This window comes from Camelus dromedarius, chromosome 13 (assembly GCF_036321535.1).
Source record: "Camelus dromedarius isolate mCamDro1 chromosome 13, mCamDro1.pat, whole genome shotgun sequence".
Lineage (NCBI taxonomy): Eukaryota > Metazoa > Chordata > Mammalia > Artiodactyla > Camelidae > Camelus > Camelus dromedarius.
The window spans coordinates 11,467,822-11,488,780 of NC_087448.1; the positions used below are offsets into that span (position 1 = coordinate 11,467,822).

Below are 20,959 nucleotides of genomic sequence, written 5' to 3' on the forward strand. Positions count from 1 at the left end.
TTTCTCAAACCCCTTCCTCGTCCATCATCTCCAGGTTGTTTTCTGCGTTTCACAGTGAATTTCCACGTGCTGGGTGGGCAGCGAGCAGGGAGTCTCACTGAGAACCATGGTTTTAGAAGGTCGTGTATTTGAGAGCCTGTGACATCTTCCCTGGCCTCAGAGATTTTAAATTGTTTCAAATCTATCTTTTCTTTGTCTTTAATGCTTTTAAAGTTTCACATCCAACAACCACATTTCTAAGGCATGGCTTTTTAGAATTTGACAAAGCTGAATCGTGGATTCAATTTCCATAAATCCCTTAAAGTCTTTAACCAACTTTTCTCATCTTGTAAACATGTCTAACAAAATCACAGGGGAAAACAGTGGTTCTTGACATCACAACAGTTTAATATGTTAACTTATTCATTAAATTGTGCTTCACATCAATGGAAATCCTCAGTTCTACAAACTATCATTTTTAAACAGCAATAAAGGTTGATAATCTCACAATACAATCTCCTAGTACCCGAGTTCATACATATTATTGCACAGAAACAAAAGGAAATATCTCTCAGGAGAAATAATTTACTATCTATTGGGTAACTATCTTTACATTTAAAATGGGACACCTGATAAAAGTCCAGTTTTCTTTCCAACATTTTTCATCTTTGATATGTTCAATGAAAAATAATGCAAGCAAAACCCAGCAGGTGCTTCTGGGGGTGGGGGAAGAAGGAAGGAAAAGATGGCCATGGTTAAAAAAAAAAATGACAAGTTTGTGGAAGACAAATGTGGCAATGACTACATCACACACACTCTGCTCTGTCAGACGCTGCTTTCCCCGGCAAGAACTGAGGTTTTTCAGCTCTGACATCTGGCCCTTCGACGAGTTCCCACAGAGCAACAGCACGTGTAACTCACAGAGGTTCCACTCAGTGTGCCAAAGGATGACAGTTGCAGTCTTTCCCATAAACGGCTTAGAACACAAGCTCAGGAAACATCTGTGCTTCCCTGTTCTCAGATCCGTCGTTCTGTTAGGTTGCCTCGAGTCCTTGTTTGGAAGTTCAGGGGCTTTTGTTTTGCAGATGTTGCTGGTGTGCACGGTGAGGCCAGTGCTCTGGAAATCTCAGCACCTCTGCAAGGTAGGTTGGTCCTATCAGCGTGTTGTGACGATGGGTCCATCTGCATTCCATCCATTAGGCTACAAAACGCACAGGTCTCAGAGCCTGCCCACTGGCCCAGAGGGGCTAATTCAAAGTTCCAGGGCATTCGTTTGGCTGTGTCCAGGTGAATGTGGTTAAGAGAACAGCAGGCTATGTCCAGTAGGGATGGAAGGAAGGGGGTTAGAAGGAAAGTTGGAAGTGCCTTGGAGAAAGGACCTTTGCAGTCTCCCCGGAGGTGGCCCAAATGGGCAGAGTCATCAGACTCAGCCAGCCTGATACCACCTGCAGACTTTCAGCTGGAGCTCTTGTGACCAGCAGAGGCACAAGGACTATGGAAAAGAAAAGCCTTAGAGACACAGCTGTGGTCAGATCAGAGTATTCTTTGCCTAAGTCTGACCCAGCTTTCTCTTTGACCCAACCCTAATTCAGTCCCTAAACCCATCCCAGCGCTCTGGTCCTGTCTCATGAGCTTCCTGCCTTTTCCTGCTCTTTTCAACGGCCAAAAGAATCACAGTCTGCTGTCTCCAGACGGCCCTTGTTCTTGAGGACAGAAACTGTATGACTCACTCTTCTATTTTCAGTATTCCCTGGCACATATTTAATTCCTCATCTTTCCACCTTTGAAAGACCCGCTTCCATTTTAGAAGTCCTACTTTCCTCCATCGCTCCCCTTCCTCTCCCCGCCCCACCTCTGCAGGGCCCCGTTACGCGGGCACTGCTTCTCCCCTGGCGGTCAGGGTTGCAGAGGAATCAGATAAACCCTCTGTGTGGAGATGCTAGCTTATGACAACTTAGAGCAATTCCTCTCCCTGGCAAATGTAGAAAGGGATTCATTTAACACCAAATCAAACTTTTAAGAACCAAAGCAGTAAGTTGGCAATAAAATTCCAGGGACCTGGGGAAGAAGTGGAGAAGGAAGGAATTTTTTTTTTTTTTTTTTTTTTTTTTTTTTTTTAGCAGGGGTTCTATTAATCCCCCTTTTAAGCTCCTCTATTTAGGCTGCTACTGATTCTAAATATTTCCACCACTGAGCTTCCCTAAGGAATTGTGGAACAGTGTTTGGATTGGGTGGGGTGGACCTCCAAGCAGAGGTGTTTGAGTGCTTGTGTTTCCTGGACACTTCACTCCTAATAAGAGGCTCCCTTCCTGGAGGCAGGGAGTCCAGGATTAACTCTAGCTGTCTCCTTGGCATTTTCTAAGTCACTGCAGTTCCATGGGAAGGTAAGGGGAGATACACACCAACAAAGAATTAGATTTCATGTTCTTGCAATTCCCAGTCCCAGTACTAATGATGGGCAATAAAAAGTAGTAAAAAGTATGAAGTCAAAAGACTGGGGCTCTGAGCAACTGTCTTGTTAATAAACTAGACTCTTTGGGAAATCTTTCAACATCTGAATCTCCGCATCAAACTATTGAATGGAATTAATGAATAGAGGTCCTATTTAACATACAAGAATGTAGCGAAGATCAGGTGAGACACTAGATGTAAAAATGTTTTGAAAAGCATTAAATCCTATACAAAGTTACGAATTTTCATTTTAGCCTTTGCAAAATAGATGATGAAATAGATGACTTTGAAAAGCACTTGAAATATTTTTCAACTCCCTTTTGCATCAAAGACTGATAGTTTAGATCTGTACTAATTTTCACATTGTTTCTTTAGTAATAGAACCCTTACATTTATCAAGGCACATGGCAACCAATGATGATGACATTTCCTGGCCTTCTCTGCAGCTAGATGTGTCTAGTGGCTAGGTTCTAGCCCATGAGATGTGACTGGAAGGGATATGTGCAACCTCCCTCCACTTCCTCTCCGGTGTCTTAGATGAAAATGAGATGGCAGGAACTGCAGCAGTCATCTTGGAGCATGAGATGGTAGCTGCATATTAGGATTAAAGAGCAAGGAGAGAGGTCCTGGGATTCTGGTAATGTCACATACCAGACCAGTGTGTCTTTTAAGTAGGAAAGCAATTGCTTCAGTCTTTTGAAGTCACTATTGTTTTGAGTTGCTCTGTTGAAACAGCCTAATGGGAATCCTACCTAATGGACTTCATTTTTGAATGATCTTTGTTAACCTCCTTGCTAAGTCTGTGGAGTAGATCATCTTCCCCATATTCATATTATCTCTAGTCAGACTTTTGTACTCATATTTCAAACCTTTGATCAAAGTATTTCTGACAAAGTGACCTCCTTTAGACGATAAGGAACAGATTTTTATAATTTTTAAATAACATATATGATATCCTTAACTGTTGCCTAACACTGATTGCTAATGTTATCAATGATTAGAAAGAGTATTCAAATACTGCTCAGGGCAGGTTTTCTCTATTTTCCAAGAGCAGACTGCCAAAAACTTAAAAGAAAACATAATATATAGTATGTATCATAGTCCTTAATAATAATTTGAACACACAGACAGATACCTCATCTCAGTCTGGTTGCTGGAGCTGCGACTGCCAAGAAAAGGAAAGGAAGGTCTACCTGGGAGTTGTAGGAGTAAACAGGATGTAGAATCCTTAGGGATTTAAAATTTTGGAGGGGGGGGGCTCTTCTTGGCTTTCACACTAATGTAACTGCAACTGATTTGGCTTTGGGTATTAAGGCTGCTGGCTGCCCGATCCTGAGGTCCAGATGCCTTCTGCTGACATCCCTTCCCCAAACATCGCTTGGCATGGCACTGTGCAGTCAATTTTCAGAGAACAAACTGTACCCCCACCTCTTCATTTCTGTCAACACAGGACCCCAGGGGATAGGATGAACGAGCTGCTTTAGAATGAAATGATACCAGGGCGGAAGCCCATGTAGGTCTTTTTAATTTGCTCAGCACTGGCCTCGGGCCAATACCAAGAGATGGTTTCTCCTCTGAACATCCTGATGTCGGGTCTCAAGTGGAGCCCCATACATCACGCCTTCAGCAGCAAGGCTGCAGAAAGCCTTTTGATATAAATCCCGAGGTGCCCAAGGAACAGTGTGAAGTTAGCAGAGGCTGCCTCCAAGTCTCAGCTATGCATGAATTCCCTGCCAAAAATGTAAAGTGAGTTTAAAAGAAACAATCTGAACGCTTTCGAACTTGTTTTGATTTTCCACATGACAAGACACTGGATTGCTATTGTGCGTGCGTGTGTGTATGTGTGTGTGAGCGTGCATGCGTGTTTCACAGTGGCAGGCAGAAAGATAATTTGCAGCCCTGCCATTCTAGGCAGTGTTAGATCCTACCATCAAAATGAGAAGACAGAGAGAATTCCGCTCATTAATTCCAGCTGCAATCCTCCTTCCTTCTCTACCTCAGGAACAAATCGTCAGGAAGGGGAACACTGATGTTTTGTGAACCTAATCTCTACCAACTAACAAGCAATATTTACCTGGCCCCTTTAACTCACTCCGTATATGGCTCAAAAATTACAACTGCCTATGAAGTCATCAATCTCTCAGCTCCTTGCTGGGTCAGTGATCTGGAGGAGGCTGGGCTGAGCCAGGGTAACATGGCTCTGGGTCCCTGCTCGCTCGGTGTTGTCACAGTTGTGTCACCCACGTGGTTAGAGACAAATCCTTCTGGGCAATAACAGGTGGCTTCTTGCCTGATTGGCAGGAAGCTTTTATCCCATATGGAAAACATGATGGAGGAAAAAGAGCTTGCACTTTGCAGTCAGCCAGACCTAACTCACGCCCATGAGGAAGCTACTTAGTGTCTGCAGGTTTCACTTTCCTTATCTGTGAAATTGGGGCTAACAATATCTACCTTTTTGTGAATAGATTTGAGGTATGAAAAGGGTCTCCCCAAGTTCCTGCCACAAAGAACGTCTCAGTAATGCCTTTCCTCCCGTGACAGCTGAAGCCAAGGGTAGTGTAAGAGTTATCTGAGCCTCTTCTCCAGATCTCTCTTTGATGGAGACACCAGGCTCCCCTCTGTACAGACAAGCACTCCATGAATGCTAGTGGGTTGATTAACTCTCAACCCCAGAGAGAGTATTCTGGAGGCTGAGACGTGGCTTATGTAAAGCTGGCTTAAACATCAAACATGTTGGATATCAATGAAATAGGCTTTTCAATCTGATTTACGGGTTTTACTCATTTTGCCTTCAGCTTCTCGAAGGGATTGATCAGATCAATCTGCTGTGAAACTTTCTACCCACTCTGATCTCCTACTAAATGCTTGGCAAGGGCTCTTTATTCCTCTCTACCATACTTCTTCCTTCATTATTCAAAAACTTTTGTGTTACTGTATTTGTGACTGGGAAATGGTGAGAAGAAGAAGCACTTGGCAACGCAGCACATTTTCCGGTTCTGTTTTATACGCTCTCTAGCCTGATGTAGTGGCAGTGGCCACAGCCTGACAACGGGAGAGATCAAAAAAAGTTATCAGGCGAGAGATATTTAACATGTTGGGAGGTAGGGTCTTTCTAAACACCTGGGATAACCACCCCACTGTGTTCCATGTCTCATGGCCCCAATCAGACCTATTTTTTGGGGGGTGTAATCAGGTTTGTGTATTTATTTATTTATTTATTTATTTATTTATTTATTTATTTATTTATTTAATAGATATACTGAGGCTGGAACCCAGGGCCTCATGCATGCTAGGCATGCGCTCTACCACTGAGCTATCCCCTTCCCCAGAGCTGTTTTTTTATTTAGTGATCTTTACTATGGTTTGTATACATGCTGGCCAAGCTCCTATTCTTCAGACCAAATTATTTTTAAACGTCTTTTCCTCTGTGACAGCAGAGTTTCAAACTTGGCGTAACCGTATCAAAGAAGATGACTGTTCCAAAGAGGTAAAGCTCTGAAATAGTCCTCAGAAACTAAGGTTCTGTAGCCAGATTGGAAAGGTTAGGCATATAGTAATCCTCCTGCTTTTTTTCCTCTTAATTTATCATTCATTCCTTACACTGAAAATAAAATGGTAAAGGCTGATCTCTCTAGGCATTCATTGATAAGGACGGTTTCTCCTGAATGTCCCTACCAATGTTAATTTCCCTGGGGCCACAGGCACCCCTGTCCTCAATCCAATAGCTGTTCCCTAAAAGATGGGGGAGAAGGCATGACTTAGAGTTAAGATGCAGGGGATGTGAGTCTCCAGTGATGGCCAGTAGTAGGGTCATCTTGTTGAAAAACAACCTTAACAACAAAACACATTACACTACTTATGATTAAAACCACATGAAATAGAGTTCAAAGATGAGAGCCAACAGCCAAGCAAGAGCTGGCGTTAAACCTCATCTAAGGGCTGAAAAAGCCTTCTTTTCCTCTCTTTACAGAGCAGTATCTCCATTACAGACACAGTACCAACAGACCAGTTTCAGCAGAACATCCAGGCCATAATTAGGCTTTTCATATGTGCCCTGGTGGGTTCCAGTTACCCAAACTCTAACCTATGCTGCTGCAAAAGAGATTCCAAGGACTCTTTTCTTTGTGCTGCTTCTCCCCTTGACCTTCTAAAGTGGTCTATTATTGAACGCATCTGACTCTACTTAACATCGCGGATTGAAAAGCGTCAGGGAAAAAAGAACAAGACGGATCATCTCCAGCTGGATAAAGGTGACGACAAAGAGGAAGCAGGTGTCCAAATCAAGCCACCTACAGCCAGATGTCCTCAGCTTGGGCCAACATTCTCCAAGGTAGGTCAGTGCGCCTGCTCGTCCTCCCCTTCCCGGGGGAGGAGAGGGCAGGGGGTCACCATCTCACCACCTGGCTGTTGTAGTCCTCCGTGACCGCCCCCTCTGGGTTCCCCTCCCGTTTGGGCCACCGGTGGCCGCGGTGCTCCCGCTGCAGCCTCCGCGCCTCCCGTCTCTTCTGCCGGTCCCTCTGGTGTTCTAGCTGCTTGGTGCGGTGGTAGCGCTGCTGGAAGAGGTCCTTCGCGTACTCGTACAGCTGCATGTCCAGGAAGTTCAGCTCCTCGATGCGCTGGCGGGCGCCCTCGTTGATTTCCACGTTGGAAGCCCGCGTGATGTTGAACTGCGTGAAGGGGGAGATGAACTTGAGGTTGAATGTCCTCTCAAAGAGAAACTGTGTCTTCCTCTGGAATTCCGTGAGCCCGAAGAAAGCCATGTTCTTCAGGTTGCTTTTGGCGCTCTGCAGCAGGATGGCGCTCCTCTCGCTCTCGTTCATGAAAGTCAAGTTGTAGCAGCCCACCAGGCTGAGGTCCGCCAGCATGCGCACCTGGCGGTTGTTGGCCAGGTTGTAGGTGCAGTCCATGAACTCCCGCAGGCTGACCCCGGACCAGTCGTCCCCAGGGTAGCAGGTCGGCAGCTCATCGGGGGTGGGGCTTCTCCCATCACACATGTGGAGGGAAGTTTTCCACGTGGCCCCTCTCTGGACGTGTTTCCACTCGCTCAGGTACCGAGACACTGGATCCCGCAACATGGTGATGTAATAGAAATTCCTGCAAGAAATTAGAGGAAGAGCGTCAGTCCTCAACAACGATAATTCTGGTTTATAAACCTCTGTAGGTTGATACCAGCACTGAACCAATGGGATCTTCTGCCAAATGGTCACATGACAATGTTTGCCTGGGTTTGCACCTGTCATTCCCCTGTATGCATGTTTCCATAAATTCTCATGAACTGGTTTTCAGGACCATTTGTTGGGCTTTTCCTTTCTGCTGCAGTGTGGGGAGGGTTGGGGTGGAGGGGATAGATCCTCCTTTCATTCAGCAATTATTCATTGATAAATTACTACCAGCATTAACAATACCTTCCATTAAGAGCACACACCATGATTATTGAAAGTTATTACCCATTCAATAGTTTATCTGATCCTTAAAATGAACTTCTGTGGTAGACACGGGACTACTTGATAGGGAAATAGGCAAGGAGGTTAAAATGAGTTATCCAAAGTCACGGGACTACAAAGAGCACAGCTGGAAGCCAAGGCGCCTTAATCTTTCTGTTTACTCTGATATTCTGGGTTGCGAGGTGGGCGGGGTTGGGGAAGGGTGTGTTGTGTGTGGAGACTAATATTTAGTGAGCACTGGAAACTCTGCTAGGCACTTTATGGATTCTGGCACAGATAACTCTCAACATAACTTTGTAAAATACGTTTTATCATGACTTAAAAAAAAACAAAAAACTGAGAACAGAAAAGCTAAGAAAGGTGAAAAATTCAGCCCAAGATCCTAGAGCAAGTTGCCGGTTGAACTGCAGTCGAATTTAGACCTATTTGATTTCAAAGCCTCTGTGCTTCCTTGGGCACTGTATTGATATTTTAAAAACAAAAATGTAACTACTATTTAGTGAATGCCTATTCATTGTCAGGTGCTGTGGTTATTATAGTCACAGGTCTCACCTCATCTAATGACCTCTAATGTAAAGTTGGAAGAGATATATTTTATAAATGGTTAGCTTCAGAATGATCACGTAAAGAACAGGGTACCTCTAGCTTAAAAGGGAGGTGTGAAGAGGCCAGAAGAGATCCGGAAAAGTCAACAGATAAAGACATGGCACTAGCCATTAGAGGAAAGCAAATATTGATTCGAAGTAAGGACAGTCCCTCTCATCCTTTGAGCAGCTGTCCACCCCACCTCTGTCACCAGAAGTGACAGAGCTCCCCATGGGCAGACAAAAATGGTCCTGGAAAGTTCTGAAAAGAACACCAGGCTTTCCTTGACAACCTAAACTGGACTGAAAGATGCATAGCTAGTAAAAGCAATCACAAAAATAAGGAATTGAAAGGTGCACTGTTTTTCATGCTGCTTTTAAAAAGAAATGGATGAACTCAAATATTTAAAACTGCATATTTACCGTATTCAGTTATTTTTGAATGTCTAGCCGGACAGTTTGAAACGTGCTTGAGAAATTTCAAAATCTTATGTAACACTCGCTTCCCTTTAAATCAGGAGGAAGAAAGTACAGAAACCACCCCAGACAAGGCAGCCTGAGCTGTTGCTTTTCCAATCACCATTTCACATTGCTCTGTTGTCTTTCCCTGTGACAGGATGACAACTCCATCAGTAGAAGAAAATTTCCCAAAAGGTCAGTAGGAGAAACAGAAAATGACAGAGTTTCTGGGCTCCACATGGAAATGCTGACAGTAAAGTTTTTCTCGGAGTGGATATTACTATGGTTGAATATTATATGATATGTCATTATTAATCCTGCTTTGGTCCTATGTTGAAGCTCATTTCAATTCTTCAAGCAGAGACTGATTTTTGTTGGACAAAACAATGGCATAATAAAATATATAAACACAATGATGATGGTGGTAACTTAGGCGGGTTTAGGATAACAAACACACCAGGACAGGGTACTCTAAATCAGAGAGATCTTTGATTGGTCAAATAAGACCACAAAGGGGAAATTAATCATTTCCCTGTTAATTGGGCAAAAGTGAAAACACAAAAAAGGATTTAAACAAAAAAGATGATGACAATCAATTGATAAGGCTCAACCCCATTTATGTGTCTCAAATGTAGACACAATCCAGATTCTTAAAATAATCAAAAGAGCTAGAGGATTTTAGGGCTGGGAATTACAATGGTTTGTAGTATGAAGTTTTCCTGGAACCTGCTGCTGGCATCTGAGAGGCTTTTGTCTCACTTGGGAAAATTAATTGGCCATAGAGTTCCCAGTGCCTTCCTTCCACTGGAATCCACATGGTCTCAAAGCTGACTGAAACTGGCTTACACTGAAAATGGTCTTGGTTTCAAATTTAACTTTATTCAATGTAATGCTCCATTTAACAAAGACTAGCCAAATTTTAGGGTGATGTTTACATGAGTGAGGTAAGTCCCAAATGTCTGCAATTTCTACTAGCTAAATAGGTCAAAGGTCCATTTGTAACTAAAGCTAACTCTGACATCAAGACACAAAAACGTCCTGGTACAATATTCTCTCTGAGGACGTACAAAGTTGTCCCATCTTATAGTTCTGGAACCAAGTGCCTAATAGCATTGAGGTCTTTCTTTCGTCAGCAATATTCTCATATATGTTTCATTTGTTTGTCTGAATCCTGCAAAGCAGTCAAAACAGAAAGTTAGAATAATAGTAAAAATAAAACAATAGGGTTGAAGAACACCTAACTATTGAAGAACAACACTTATAATTTGATTCATTAAGTCATTTTTTTCTCACCTGTATTTTTGCCCTATACTTTCATTTGCTTCTCTCCTATCAGACGGAAGACTGCCAAAATTATTGATGAAATGATGCCTACCACCAGGCCACACACCCAGTGTACAAGTTCACTCCAGGTTCAGGAATCTCTTCCCAGCTCCCAGACAACAGAAACCATCTTCTTCTGATCCTGTAACTCTCAACTCAGTTTCTAAGGAAAATTCTTAAAACGGCTCAGTGCTACTGAAATCTGCAGCTTTCCTTCTCAAGCTCTATTAGTTCAACAGCACAATGGAGGGCCAACACAGAGACTAGAGAAGAAGGACAAGCAAAGGCCACTGTGGCCACATGCAGAGACCTTCATCAACACCTGTCCCTTTTAACTCAGTCTCCTAAGCTGAGACAGAATCGCATCTGGTCAAATACCTGTCCTTGCAGTTAACTGAAACTCTCTCCAGACTTTGGAAATATAAATAAGCAAACTATTATTTCCCCTTTTCATACATCCATTCATTCATCTGTTAATTCTCCAATATTAATCGAGCTCCCCGTATTTGCCAGATACTGAGGCTAGGCAGTGGGGACTCTGAGATCACTAAGGCATTGTCCTCAAGGAGATCTCAGGCACCCACTGATTTTGGTAAAGTGGAAGAAATGCTAACCACCAAGTTAAGGGACTGTTCTGTCAGTCTCCCTGGACCAGAACAATCCCCAAGATAACTTTATGTCAATGACAGCATGCTGCCAGCAGGTCCTCCATTTGTGACCTGTTTCATTGAGAGTTTGGACTTATTCCTTTAAGAATATCTGTAAAACAATTGCAGCTCATTAGAATTGTGATTCTTGTGGCCCCAGGGTAATGATAGCAAAGACTTGTGTTCTCAGGAACAGTAGAGGATGGGGTGCCTTGGTTAGTTCAGTGATCATTTTAACTGATGATTATCATAGGGACCACCATGGCTTACTAAAGTGCAAAGATACAGAACACACACTTTTCAGTATCTTGCTTGGCTGTAAGGTGATCTTATTACAAAATTCTAAACCCAGCACAAGGACATGACTGCCTTCCCTCAGCCTTTGCCTTTGCCTTCGCTCATTTGCATCCTACTCATCTTCCCTGGTCCAGCTCAAGCTTCATCTCCGTCTTCCCTGGGTTTACTGCATCACTTACTGCACTTCTAACTGCACATGGAAGTCTTGGTCACATCTACCCTCTAAGTTCCTTTTTGATAACTGGACCTTGGGCTTCATGGCTCACAGTACCTCACACAAAGTCCTGCTCACTGCAGGTATTCAATAAATGATGCTATGGGAAAGAAATGACCTTCATATGCAATAAGTGTATTTTAATAACTAAGTTGAATATTGCCTTTGATAAATAGGCCTTTCTTTTCTCCCTTAAAAACCAATCTGATTTTTTTTGACTGTCCAAAATGTGTGAAAAGAGTCAATAAGACATATAATCTTCTAATACATCCATCATTTGACTGTGATGGTTGATATGCAGAAAGAGATAGTCAATGTAGACTTTGGGTAAAAAGCAGAATATTTCAGACAACAGATAACTAATAGTAATGAGGCTTTCTTTTTAATGTTGCACTTAGTAGTTTTCTTCCCCACTGTTTCAAGAACCTGTATTTCACTAAGCAGTTTATTGTATAATTGCTCATTTCTTTCATTAGCTAGTCATTTAATTAACACATGCTTATTGAGGGTTTATTATGTGTAAGGAGCAGCTCCAGGAAATGTGAAGAACAAAAACAACAACAAGAAAAGAATAAAATGTCCTCAAGTAGTGTAGGTGGAAGGGTGGTGGATTAGAAAAAGAGGCATTGATTAGCAAGTTATGGAGGTAAGGAGTAGACAGAGAAGATTTAAGAAGGTACAGAGAACAGAATGGCCTAATGGACCAGGAAGTTCATGTTGTGCATCTCACTACATGTTTGCTTGATAAATGAATGAAAGACGTAAGTAGAACAGGATGCTGAGGCCAAATGGTCGTGGGCTCTGAAGGCACCTGTAAATTGCAAACTTAGGAAAAATGTTGATTTGGGAAAATTCATGTAGCCACAGAGTTTAGGATGGATAAAAGTAGGCAGGGACCAGGGGAGACAATTGTGGTGACAGACCAGCAGCGAAGAACCCAGAAAACTGTGGGTGCTGATGAGAAAGAATCAGGGATGGATTCTGGAAATATCCTACCCCCAGCTGACATTGCTTCCTCCCCTTCCTCACTGTCAGCTTCCTCTGAACCACCCTTTCCTCCTCGGTATTCACTTCTTCCCTTCCATCTAACCCTTCTCTTTCAAGCCCGTGATGCAAAAGAGGTAGCACTGGTCTGCACATCGAAATGATGACAAGAAGAGTGTAAGTCCCTGGAATCACTCTGCCTGCGGTGATTAAAAAATACTCATTGCATGAGGCTATGACGGGCCTACCCAATGAGAACACATGTGAAAAACCTACAAAATGCTAAGTTCACAGGGAGGCTTAATAAGTATATTCCTTCCATCAGCAGCTTAACCCTTGTAAAATCAAGGCACACAATTAATATCTCCACACTCTGCAGTTCTAACATTCATAAAAACCAGCTCAACTAGGAACTTCTCCCATCAGCCTTCTGTGATGTCCTCAGCACCCCACCCCAAAACAGGTGCTGCTCCTTCTTTTATCTTCATTCCAGGGACCAGTGAACATCTTATCCTTGGAACTGGCTTTATGCCTTACTCACCCTTCATCCTCCAGAGCACATGGTACGTGACCTTACACATCATGGATGTTCAATTCTTCCATGTTCGTGGCATTAGTAAATATACACATTTTATCAGCCATTGTTTCAGGGATTCTTATGGTGATTGTCCGTGGAAACTGAACTTGCTGGTGCCTTAGCCAAGAGAAGTAGCCGAGGCTAATGATGTCCCTTAGTCTAGAGCTTGTGACATGTATGGAAAGTAATCAGTTTCTCCTGCTTCCTCTTGCCCTACAGATTTTGAAATGAGTTTGCCCTACATATAATCAAGTTTTGCCAAAGCTCAGCATCTTACAAAGAGCACCATGAGTGACTGTAAGGTGGGCTTGGAGGCATGTGGAGGAGCTCTTTGGTCCTCACCAGGGAGTAGGCACAGATGACCGGTCCACCATAAACACAAGCGGATGTGTGCATTTTTAAAAAGCAAAACTTAGCACTCCCTCCACCCTGCTGTACTGTGTGCAGGAGTCATTTTCCAAATGCTCAGGATGGAATTAATTTCTTGACTCTCTTTAGCGCACTCATTACAGGCTGCCCATTCTTCATTATCTCAGTAGAGTATTATCTGCACTATACTGTATCTGATAGGGGAACCGCAGCACTTAGAGCTTGGCAATCAGACTGCCCTCTGACACAGTGATGAAAAGGCCTTTTACTCGAGCCTTGAAAACAAATTAAGGAATTTAAGAATGATGTTCTAAGCAAATGGGAAATTGGGAACGATGATTGTTAAGTATTGTAATAAAGAACTTTAGGGGCTGACAATGGTGTGCGTCAGAGCGATTGGTTGCAAGGACGTCCAGTATTGTGATGAGAAAATGGAAACATTCGCATGTCGTTATCTTACCTCACACGTTATCTTACCATGCATCCCCCACCAACCTGCCTCCCTGACGGTGAGTCATTACAAAGCAGCGAGACCCTTTTTGACTAAGGCATTTTTAATCTTACTTATTACCCAGAGATCTTGACTCTTTTCAGTTGGCAAGATAATGGGGAGAGGAAAGCCCACAGTGCTTTGCTCAGGAGAGGGTACCTGCATCCCTTTTCTTACCTGTGTACCTGTTAACGTTAAGCGGAGAACACTTTGGAGGTAGCTGGTCTTTCTTGTTTGTGTTTTAGTCGTTGACTACACTGATCAGTGACTGCTTGTGGGGACTACGTCGACACCACCAGCCCCCGTTAGAAATGCCATTATGGAAAATAGGAGCAAAGTAGGACCGTAAAGAAGAAGAAAATAAAAATTACGTAGAATCACTTCACTCGGCTATAACTACAGGTAAATATATATTTCTTTCTTTACAGATTTGAGATCATAATGTATATTATAGTTTTAACGTGTCTTTTAAACTTAAAAATACAAGGTACACATTTTTTCCCATTTTATGTAATATCCTTCCATAAGAGCATAATATTCCAATTATAGATGTACCATAATTTATATGACCAGTCTCTCAGATTCAGACAATTAAGCTGATTCTATTTGCGAGGGGCTAGTAAAAACAATAATCTGGTGGACATCCCAAGCCATAAATATTAGTGCAGAGAATAAATTACTAGAGTTGAATTTCTGAGTCAAGAGACTTGCCCTCATTTCATTGTTAAAATCCTGAAATAGAGTGGATTATGGTCAGTATCGGCGAGGACAGAGCCCTTCCATGAGGACTGACATCATCTGGTGTCAGGGGACAAGTCCACCTGGAGGTTAAGGGAAGGCCATGAAACAGGTTCCCGGCTCTGCTCCCTCCTGGCTGGACCAGGAAGATGCCCTGTTCAGATCGTGAGACTAAGATGGATGTTCCAGGACAGCCAGGTGGGGTTTGTGACATGGGGCTGAGGAAATGTTCTTCCAAAAACATTTGTTTATTTTGCACTTAATGAGCAGCTGGAATATCAAATTAGAGACTAAACGTTTGTGGAATCCAATCCTACTCATCAACGCTGTAGCAATATTAAAGCCGACATCTAGATGCGAAAGAGGGTAGATTCTCACCTGATTATACTCAGTGCAGTCCTCACAGAGACAGCCTCTCGAGATGGAGTTTTTCTGCAAGTCTGGGTATCAGCTAACTTTAATTATAGGAAACCACACATGGTACTAAACCAACCAAACAAAAGCATGACATGAGGTTTCCAGACGGTACTGGTCATTTCTCAGTAAGGATCAGTCTACCCCCCAGTTCCCCCAAGGAAGAGGTGGTATTTATCAATAAGATAAACATTTTAAATCCTGTCACATTGCTTCTTTATACTGACACGAAACCCCAGAGCCTCAGACTCACTAAAATGCCATGATTTTCAGGTGGTTGTCATATTTGCTTTCCGTTTCCCCCAAGTGGCTGCAGCAAGAATACATTTCAGGGATCGCGTGTTCCAGGGACTTGTTTCTGCTATCTTGCTGAGAACAGTTCCTCCCAGTACAGTTTCAAATGTGCCAGAGAGGGTCCTGCTCTCATGCATTATTCAGGGACGTCTGTGATGATTTGGTTCAGAGGCGCCCTGCTTTGCGCGGCCGCGCTGGGATTTGGGCACGCGGACGTCTTGAGGCGCTCTGCTCTGCAAAGCTGTAGTTTATGCATGCGGGCATCCACCTGGAGCCTGGAGCCACCCCAGAGTGAGATAAGGCCCAATTCAATCTCACTCGCAGCTCTAATCCCAGCCGAGCAAAGCCGAACACCAGATCGTACACTCAGATTGTGTTATTAGGCCATGCGCGTTCAGTCGTGCTCGCTCGTTAGCTAATTTCTCAGGCACTGCTTTTAGGGAATGTGAAAATTTGCAGGGTTCCAGTGAGATGGTGTCTCCATTGCGATTGTTTCGTGGTAGCCAGTTTGGAAAGGAAAAGAAGTAAATCAGGGAATTCAAGAGCGAGGCACGTGTTCTGATATTCAGGTTTGTATCTGACAGCTTTGCTGCAGATTTTCCTGAAACATCACAAGAACTGAGGGAAATAAACCATCTGTGTCCAGATTTTGCCATGTTCTTTCATAAAAGATTCTTTTGGGTTAGAGTTTTCCTAGATTCTGCTATCAGGACTGGGCAATCATTTTAGCATATTTAACTGAATACTTGAGAGAGTCCACTTGACTCCCTCCCTTGTCAGTTTTCAAAGAAAAACTACCTTGAAGACCACCTCCCAGGCAATGATTAAGGAGCAAGCTAACTTAAAATACGGAATGTTCCACGTGAAATGAAAATTGATATTAATAGCAATAATAATAATGGCTGACATTTATTGAGAGCACACTATGTCCAAGTACAGTTCTCAGTACCTCCACTAGCCAATTTAGTCATCAAAACACCCTTTGAGTTATGTAGGTTTTTAGGTGATGTCTGTAATTTTGCAAAGTAGTGCGAGTTCTGACGGTCTCCTCTATCATCTTGCAAATGTCAGGCTAGACGTCTTAGAGGCACAGTTTGTGACTCAGTGCTGCGGTGGCCCAGGCTTTGTGGAAGTCAAAGCTCCAGGAGCAAAATGAGCCTCTCAGGACAAGGGATCCGTGCTTGCCTGTGGGAGGCAGCAGGCGATGGGAGTGAGGCAGCGCACTGCAGGGCCGGGGGCACCGGGGACCTTCGGCTCCTCTTGGCCTCAGGAGTGTATGGGTCCAGAGGGCCCCTTCGATACTGACATCCTAGAAGATGCCCTAGAAGCAGTTTTCCTGAGCTCAGCACACCCCGACAACTGCATAACAAATTTACACTTGAGGAAGCAGCAGCAGGGACAAGGGGGAATTACTGCAGTTCCATTAGTTCTGAACACTCTCAAGCAACCTGGAATCGAAAAGCTGTGGTAATCTCAGGACAGTGAAGGATGGTTAGAAATAGCTAGGCAGGAGAATTCAGATAAAGCCAAAGCTCACGCAATGCCATAATTCATTTTCCGGTTTTAAAATAGATCCCTTTTTTCTAACACAATGCTACAAGGACTCAGAAATGAGTTCAGAGGAGGTTATTGGATCCTGAAGTTGGCTGTTTCTGATGCCCTTCATTCAGGAAGAGAAGAGTCAAGAAAAATACAAGCCAGGCTCTGCTCGTCTGGATGGAACATGGGCACATAATTTCAAACATGTTGGGAACATCACCTGAGGTGCTGTGGAAAGAAAGTAAATCTGAAGTTAGAAAGTTGCGGGTTTCAACGTCAGGTCTAGCTCCTGTTCGGTGTGAGCTGGTTAGCTTGTGACCTCTGGGACCCTTAGCCAGGGTGTAAATGCTTACTTCCTAAGGTTGTGGGAATTAATGACTGAAATAATGACCATAAAGGGTCCAGCAGTAGCTGACGCCTAGCAGACCCTCAACATAAGGGCACACCCTCTACTTCAAAAGCTTCCCTTCCTCCATGAAGATCAGAGCCTCAGAAACTACCCAACACAGTGAAATAGTTAAATATCACACACAGTTAAATAATAAATAAGCTATGTTAATAATTTTAAAAAACTATCGCTTTTCTATTTGTATAACTTATTTACAGTTTCCAGACACTTTGCTCATCCATTATTCCACTTGAGCCTCAGTGCAAAATTATCATCAGAGGCAGAATTTTACTGATGAGGAAACTGCTGCTTATACACGTGAAAGGATGTTCCCAAGATCAAACAACTGTGGGGCTACTATACTCACTTGTTTATTTTAAAATGTTTGTTGATTATGTATTTGATGCCGAACACCGTGTTAGATTCTTGGGATATCATGGTACACACGATGCAGCCTGACCTCAAGAGCTGACCGTGCAGTCATCTTATTTGGCTCTAATGTAGTTCAGAGTTAGAAAGAAAACATGGCACCAGCTCATTATTCTAAGTTTGGAGGTTCTGCTGATTTGTGCATTAGCTCATTTTCTCTTTGAAAGCCACCGAAAAGGGGAACCCAGAAGAACCAGCCAGAAATGCCAAGATACGAATACATCTTCAGGTAATACTTAAAGTTGTGGAAGAAAATCATTCTGACATAATGGACTTGTTTCTCTATAGGCAGTGTTGTGGACTTCAGTCTGGAGCACCTAATACCTGGTGGTTTCTCTTTTCGTGGTGTCACACCACTGATGACCTTAGAGGACTGCAAAGTGGTGATAGTCTAATTCCATCCTTTCGTCTTCAGTTATTAGCCATGTGCTTCTATAGGGACAAACTTCTCCCATCAACTGTTTGATACCCCAAGGTAGATGAATGTGTGACTCATTCTGTTAACTGGTTTTCAAAGTAACAGTTTGCTTCCCGAAAATCTGCAGGGGTTTTTTTTTGTTGATGCTGTTTGTTTGTTTGTTTTTACATCATTATGAGCTCATGAATCTAAACATATTGAAGGAGTTTCAATACCTTGCAGTCGTTATCCTTACTGATGTTCAAATTATCTAATCTTTGGCCAGTAGGAGTTTATTCAAGATGGAACCTGAGTTCTTGTGATGCAGCTCTTGTAGACATTTATGCATATTCTTCAAGGATGATGCACCAAAGATCAAGAAAGATGGTGTTAGAGCTTGAAATGTTGTATAGGTCCTTCAGAACAAAGTGATTTCTGCTCAGAATCTTGCCCTGGCCAGCATGACCTGCACACCACAGTCTTCTCTCTCACTCCCTGCCAAGCCGTATAGCTGCAGTGTGTGCTAATTCCACCTGTGCATCGAAGGGGAAATAGACCAGGCACCATCTTTAAGTTTCATATGTTCCATTGAGGCCCAAGCATCAGGGGTTTTCTCTTTCATTTTCCTTTTCTTTTTCTTCTTGAGCTCACATGCATGATATTTTCCTTTGTGCTAGGAACAAAAGGCAGGGCTAGTGATTCATTTGTGACCAGATGCCAATGTCACTCCACAAACTAATCTAGGGGAAACCAAATTATGCTGGAAGTAACGCAGAGCCCTAATCAAGTTCTCTCCAAAATCCACTTATTCATGCTAAAACCCCGAGTTCCTTCCAGAATCCTAGCTTACCACATGGACACTCAGTGGAATCTTTCAACTGCAGTTGGTTCCAAAGCATGGCTCTAATTCTGCCTAATTAATAACGCAATAAAAGAAATTTAGAAAAATACATGCATGATAATTTAAATCTCCCAGGAAAAAAATCAATTCGTTCTGTCTACACTTTGCCTTGGGTGCTCCCTTCATCAATTCAAGTGTGGAGCACAGCGACCTTAAGTTGCAAATATTTTTCTTCAGGCATGGTTGGAGCATGAGAGAGGTAACAGCTTTCAATACCCATTTCTTAGAGATTTTGAAAATACCCAAATCAGGATACTTATCTTCCCACTTTCCTCTGCTATGTGTAAATCAGGGATAATAACCTTTAAGATGCTCAAAATAATGTAGCTTGGGGCTGTGCTAGACGGGGCTTTTACCTGTGTGCAAACAATACCTGGATTCAAATGCGAGGCATCATCCCTTAAGAAACAGAATAATGCATCTGCCATTCTGTGGTTCTGTGAACTTTCCCAAACACGCCCCCTCCGTATTTATTATTCCTCTTGGTGATAAAAATCTGGGTTTAATAATCATACAAAACGAAGTCGCCTGTCCTTTTACAATTGACACGTGGCCACCACCTCTGAGTCCGCTGTTGAAATGATGTGGACTATGCTTACATTAATCTAAAATGAAAAACAATTCAAAACCCTAAAACAAGCAAACAAATGTAACTGAAAAGAGAGAGGGGAAGAAAAAAATCAACAAAAAACAGCAACAAATAAAACCAGCTGGAAGCTTTTCATCAGTTTTCAGGTTAGGTTTATTAGAGCCACAAGGGGGCTCTCAAATCTTTCCAAATGCAAGGTAAGTGCTGAGAGCTGTTTTCCTAGTAATTAATTTCCACAAATCAATATTACCTATTAATGTGCATCACAGAGACAAGCTACCAACTTTTGACACTTCGCACTCAAGTTAAAGAGAGAATTTCCTATAGAAATTCTAGGGGCCCGCTGTGATTGTAAGTCAAAGCCAAAACGAGTTGCCCCTGTGATTTTCTGTGTCTGCTCTAGCATAAAAATTCCCAACACTGCAAATTTCATCAAAGGTGAAAACTGAATGGGAAGCGCGGTGTATATAATGGGATACATTGACCTCCAGTGTGTTTCAAAGGCTGTCCACCTCCATCTGCCCCACCACGCGCCCCCAAAACAGCCACGGACGCTGACCCACAGAAGTTAAAGCGCGCTGACCCTTTCCTGGGGCAGTGGGAAGCTGCTGGAACCATTGGTTCTGGAGGTTTCCTACTCCTGCTGAGAGCTTGATGGTGCTGATGGTGTTTACAGCCTGCACCACAAAAGCCGCTTGGAAGAAAGAGTGTGCTGTAATTTTCTGCTCCAGCTAGGGGTCAGGGGCGGAATCTGGTGCTGCACGTGGCGGAATGGGAGGCATCAGCAAATAAGGACAGACCTAAAACACAGCTTTCTCCCAAGCTCCGGCACACGAGAGGATCTACCTGTCACCCCCACCACAGGTGACTATGGGACCAGACCAGAAGTGCTCCCAGAACATTCTGTCCGGCTAGTTAAAATATCAAAATCGCCGTTGTCCAAACTCAGAAAGCCCCTCTGAGCTTTGACATGGAATGACTCTGATGACTGCCTGTTCTCCACTGGCAAAATAACCCTGGAGAAAGGTACGGGCTGGTAACAGTTCTGTTGCCACCGGGCAGGAGTAGTTCCCTGGCATTCGGGGGACGTGGCTCTGGACAGCTTGCTCTCCTAGAACCGGCACCACGAGCAGGGCTGAGGGAGGTGAGGGACACCCCCTCCGGCAGCTCAGTTGTCCCTCCTGAACCGAGTCCCCACACCTCATGCTCTCACGTTCACTCATTCCTGAAGTTAAGAATGAGCAGAGTAAATTCCTGGTTTGGGAAGGCTAGTGCTCTGCCTCTGACTCAGGCACCCAAGAGAGGCATTCTGGGAAAACAAAGTTCTCTTTCATGAACTCTTACATGGCGTGGCATGTGGCCCCGGTAGAGATGGCACTACACCTTGCTGTAGACTGTGTGGCTCTTCAGCTAACACTTTTTAGAGCTAGTGGTACCCCAAGTTTGAATAGC

At 43.3% G+C, this 20,959-nt stretch overlaps 1 protein-coding gene across 1 annotated transcript in view; it reads right to left on the reverse strand.

Annotated features, from left to right (window-relative positions):
* Positions 1–366: 366 nt before the first annotated feature.
* The window catches only part of HS6ST3 (heparan sulfate 6-O-sulfotransferase 3), a 588,333-nt gene continuing 567,740 nt past the window's right edge, over positions 367–20,959 (reverse strand). The window contains exon 2 of the mRNA XM_031466223.2: positions 367–7,524. Coding sequence (XP_031322083.2) covers positions 6,816–7,524 — 709 coding nt within the window. The 3' untranslated portion in view covers positions 367–6,815. The remainder of the gene's footprint in view (positions 7,525–20,959) is intronic.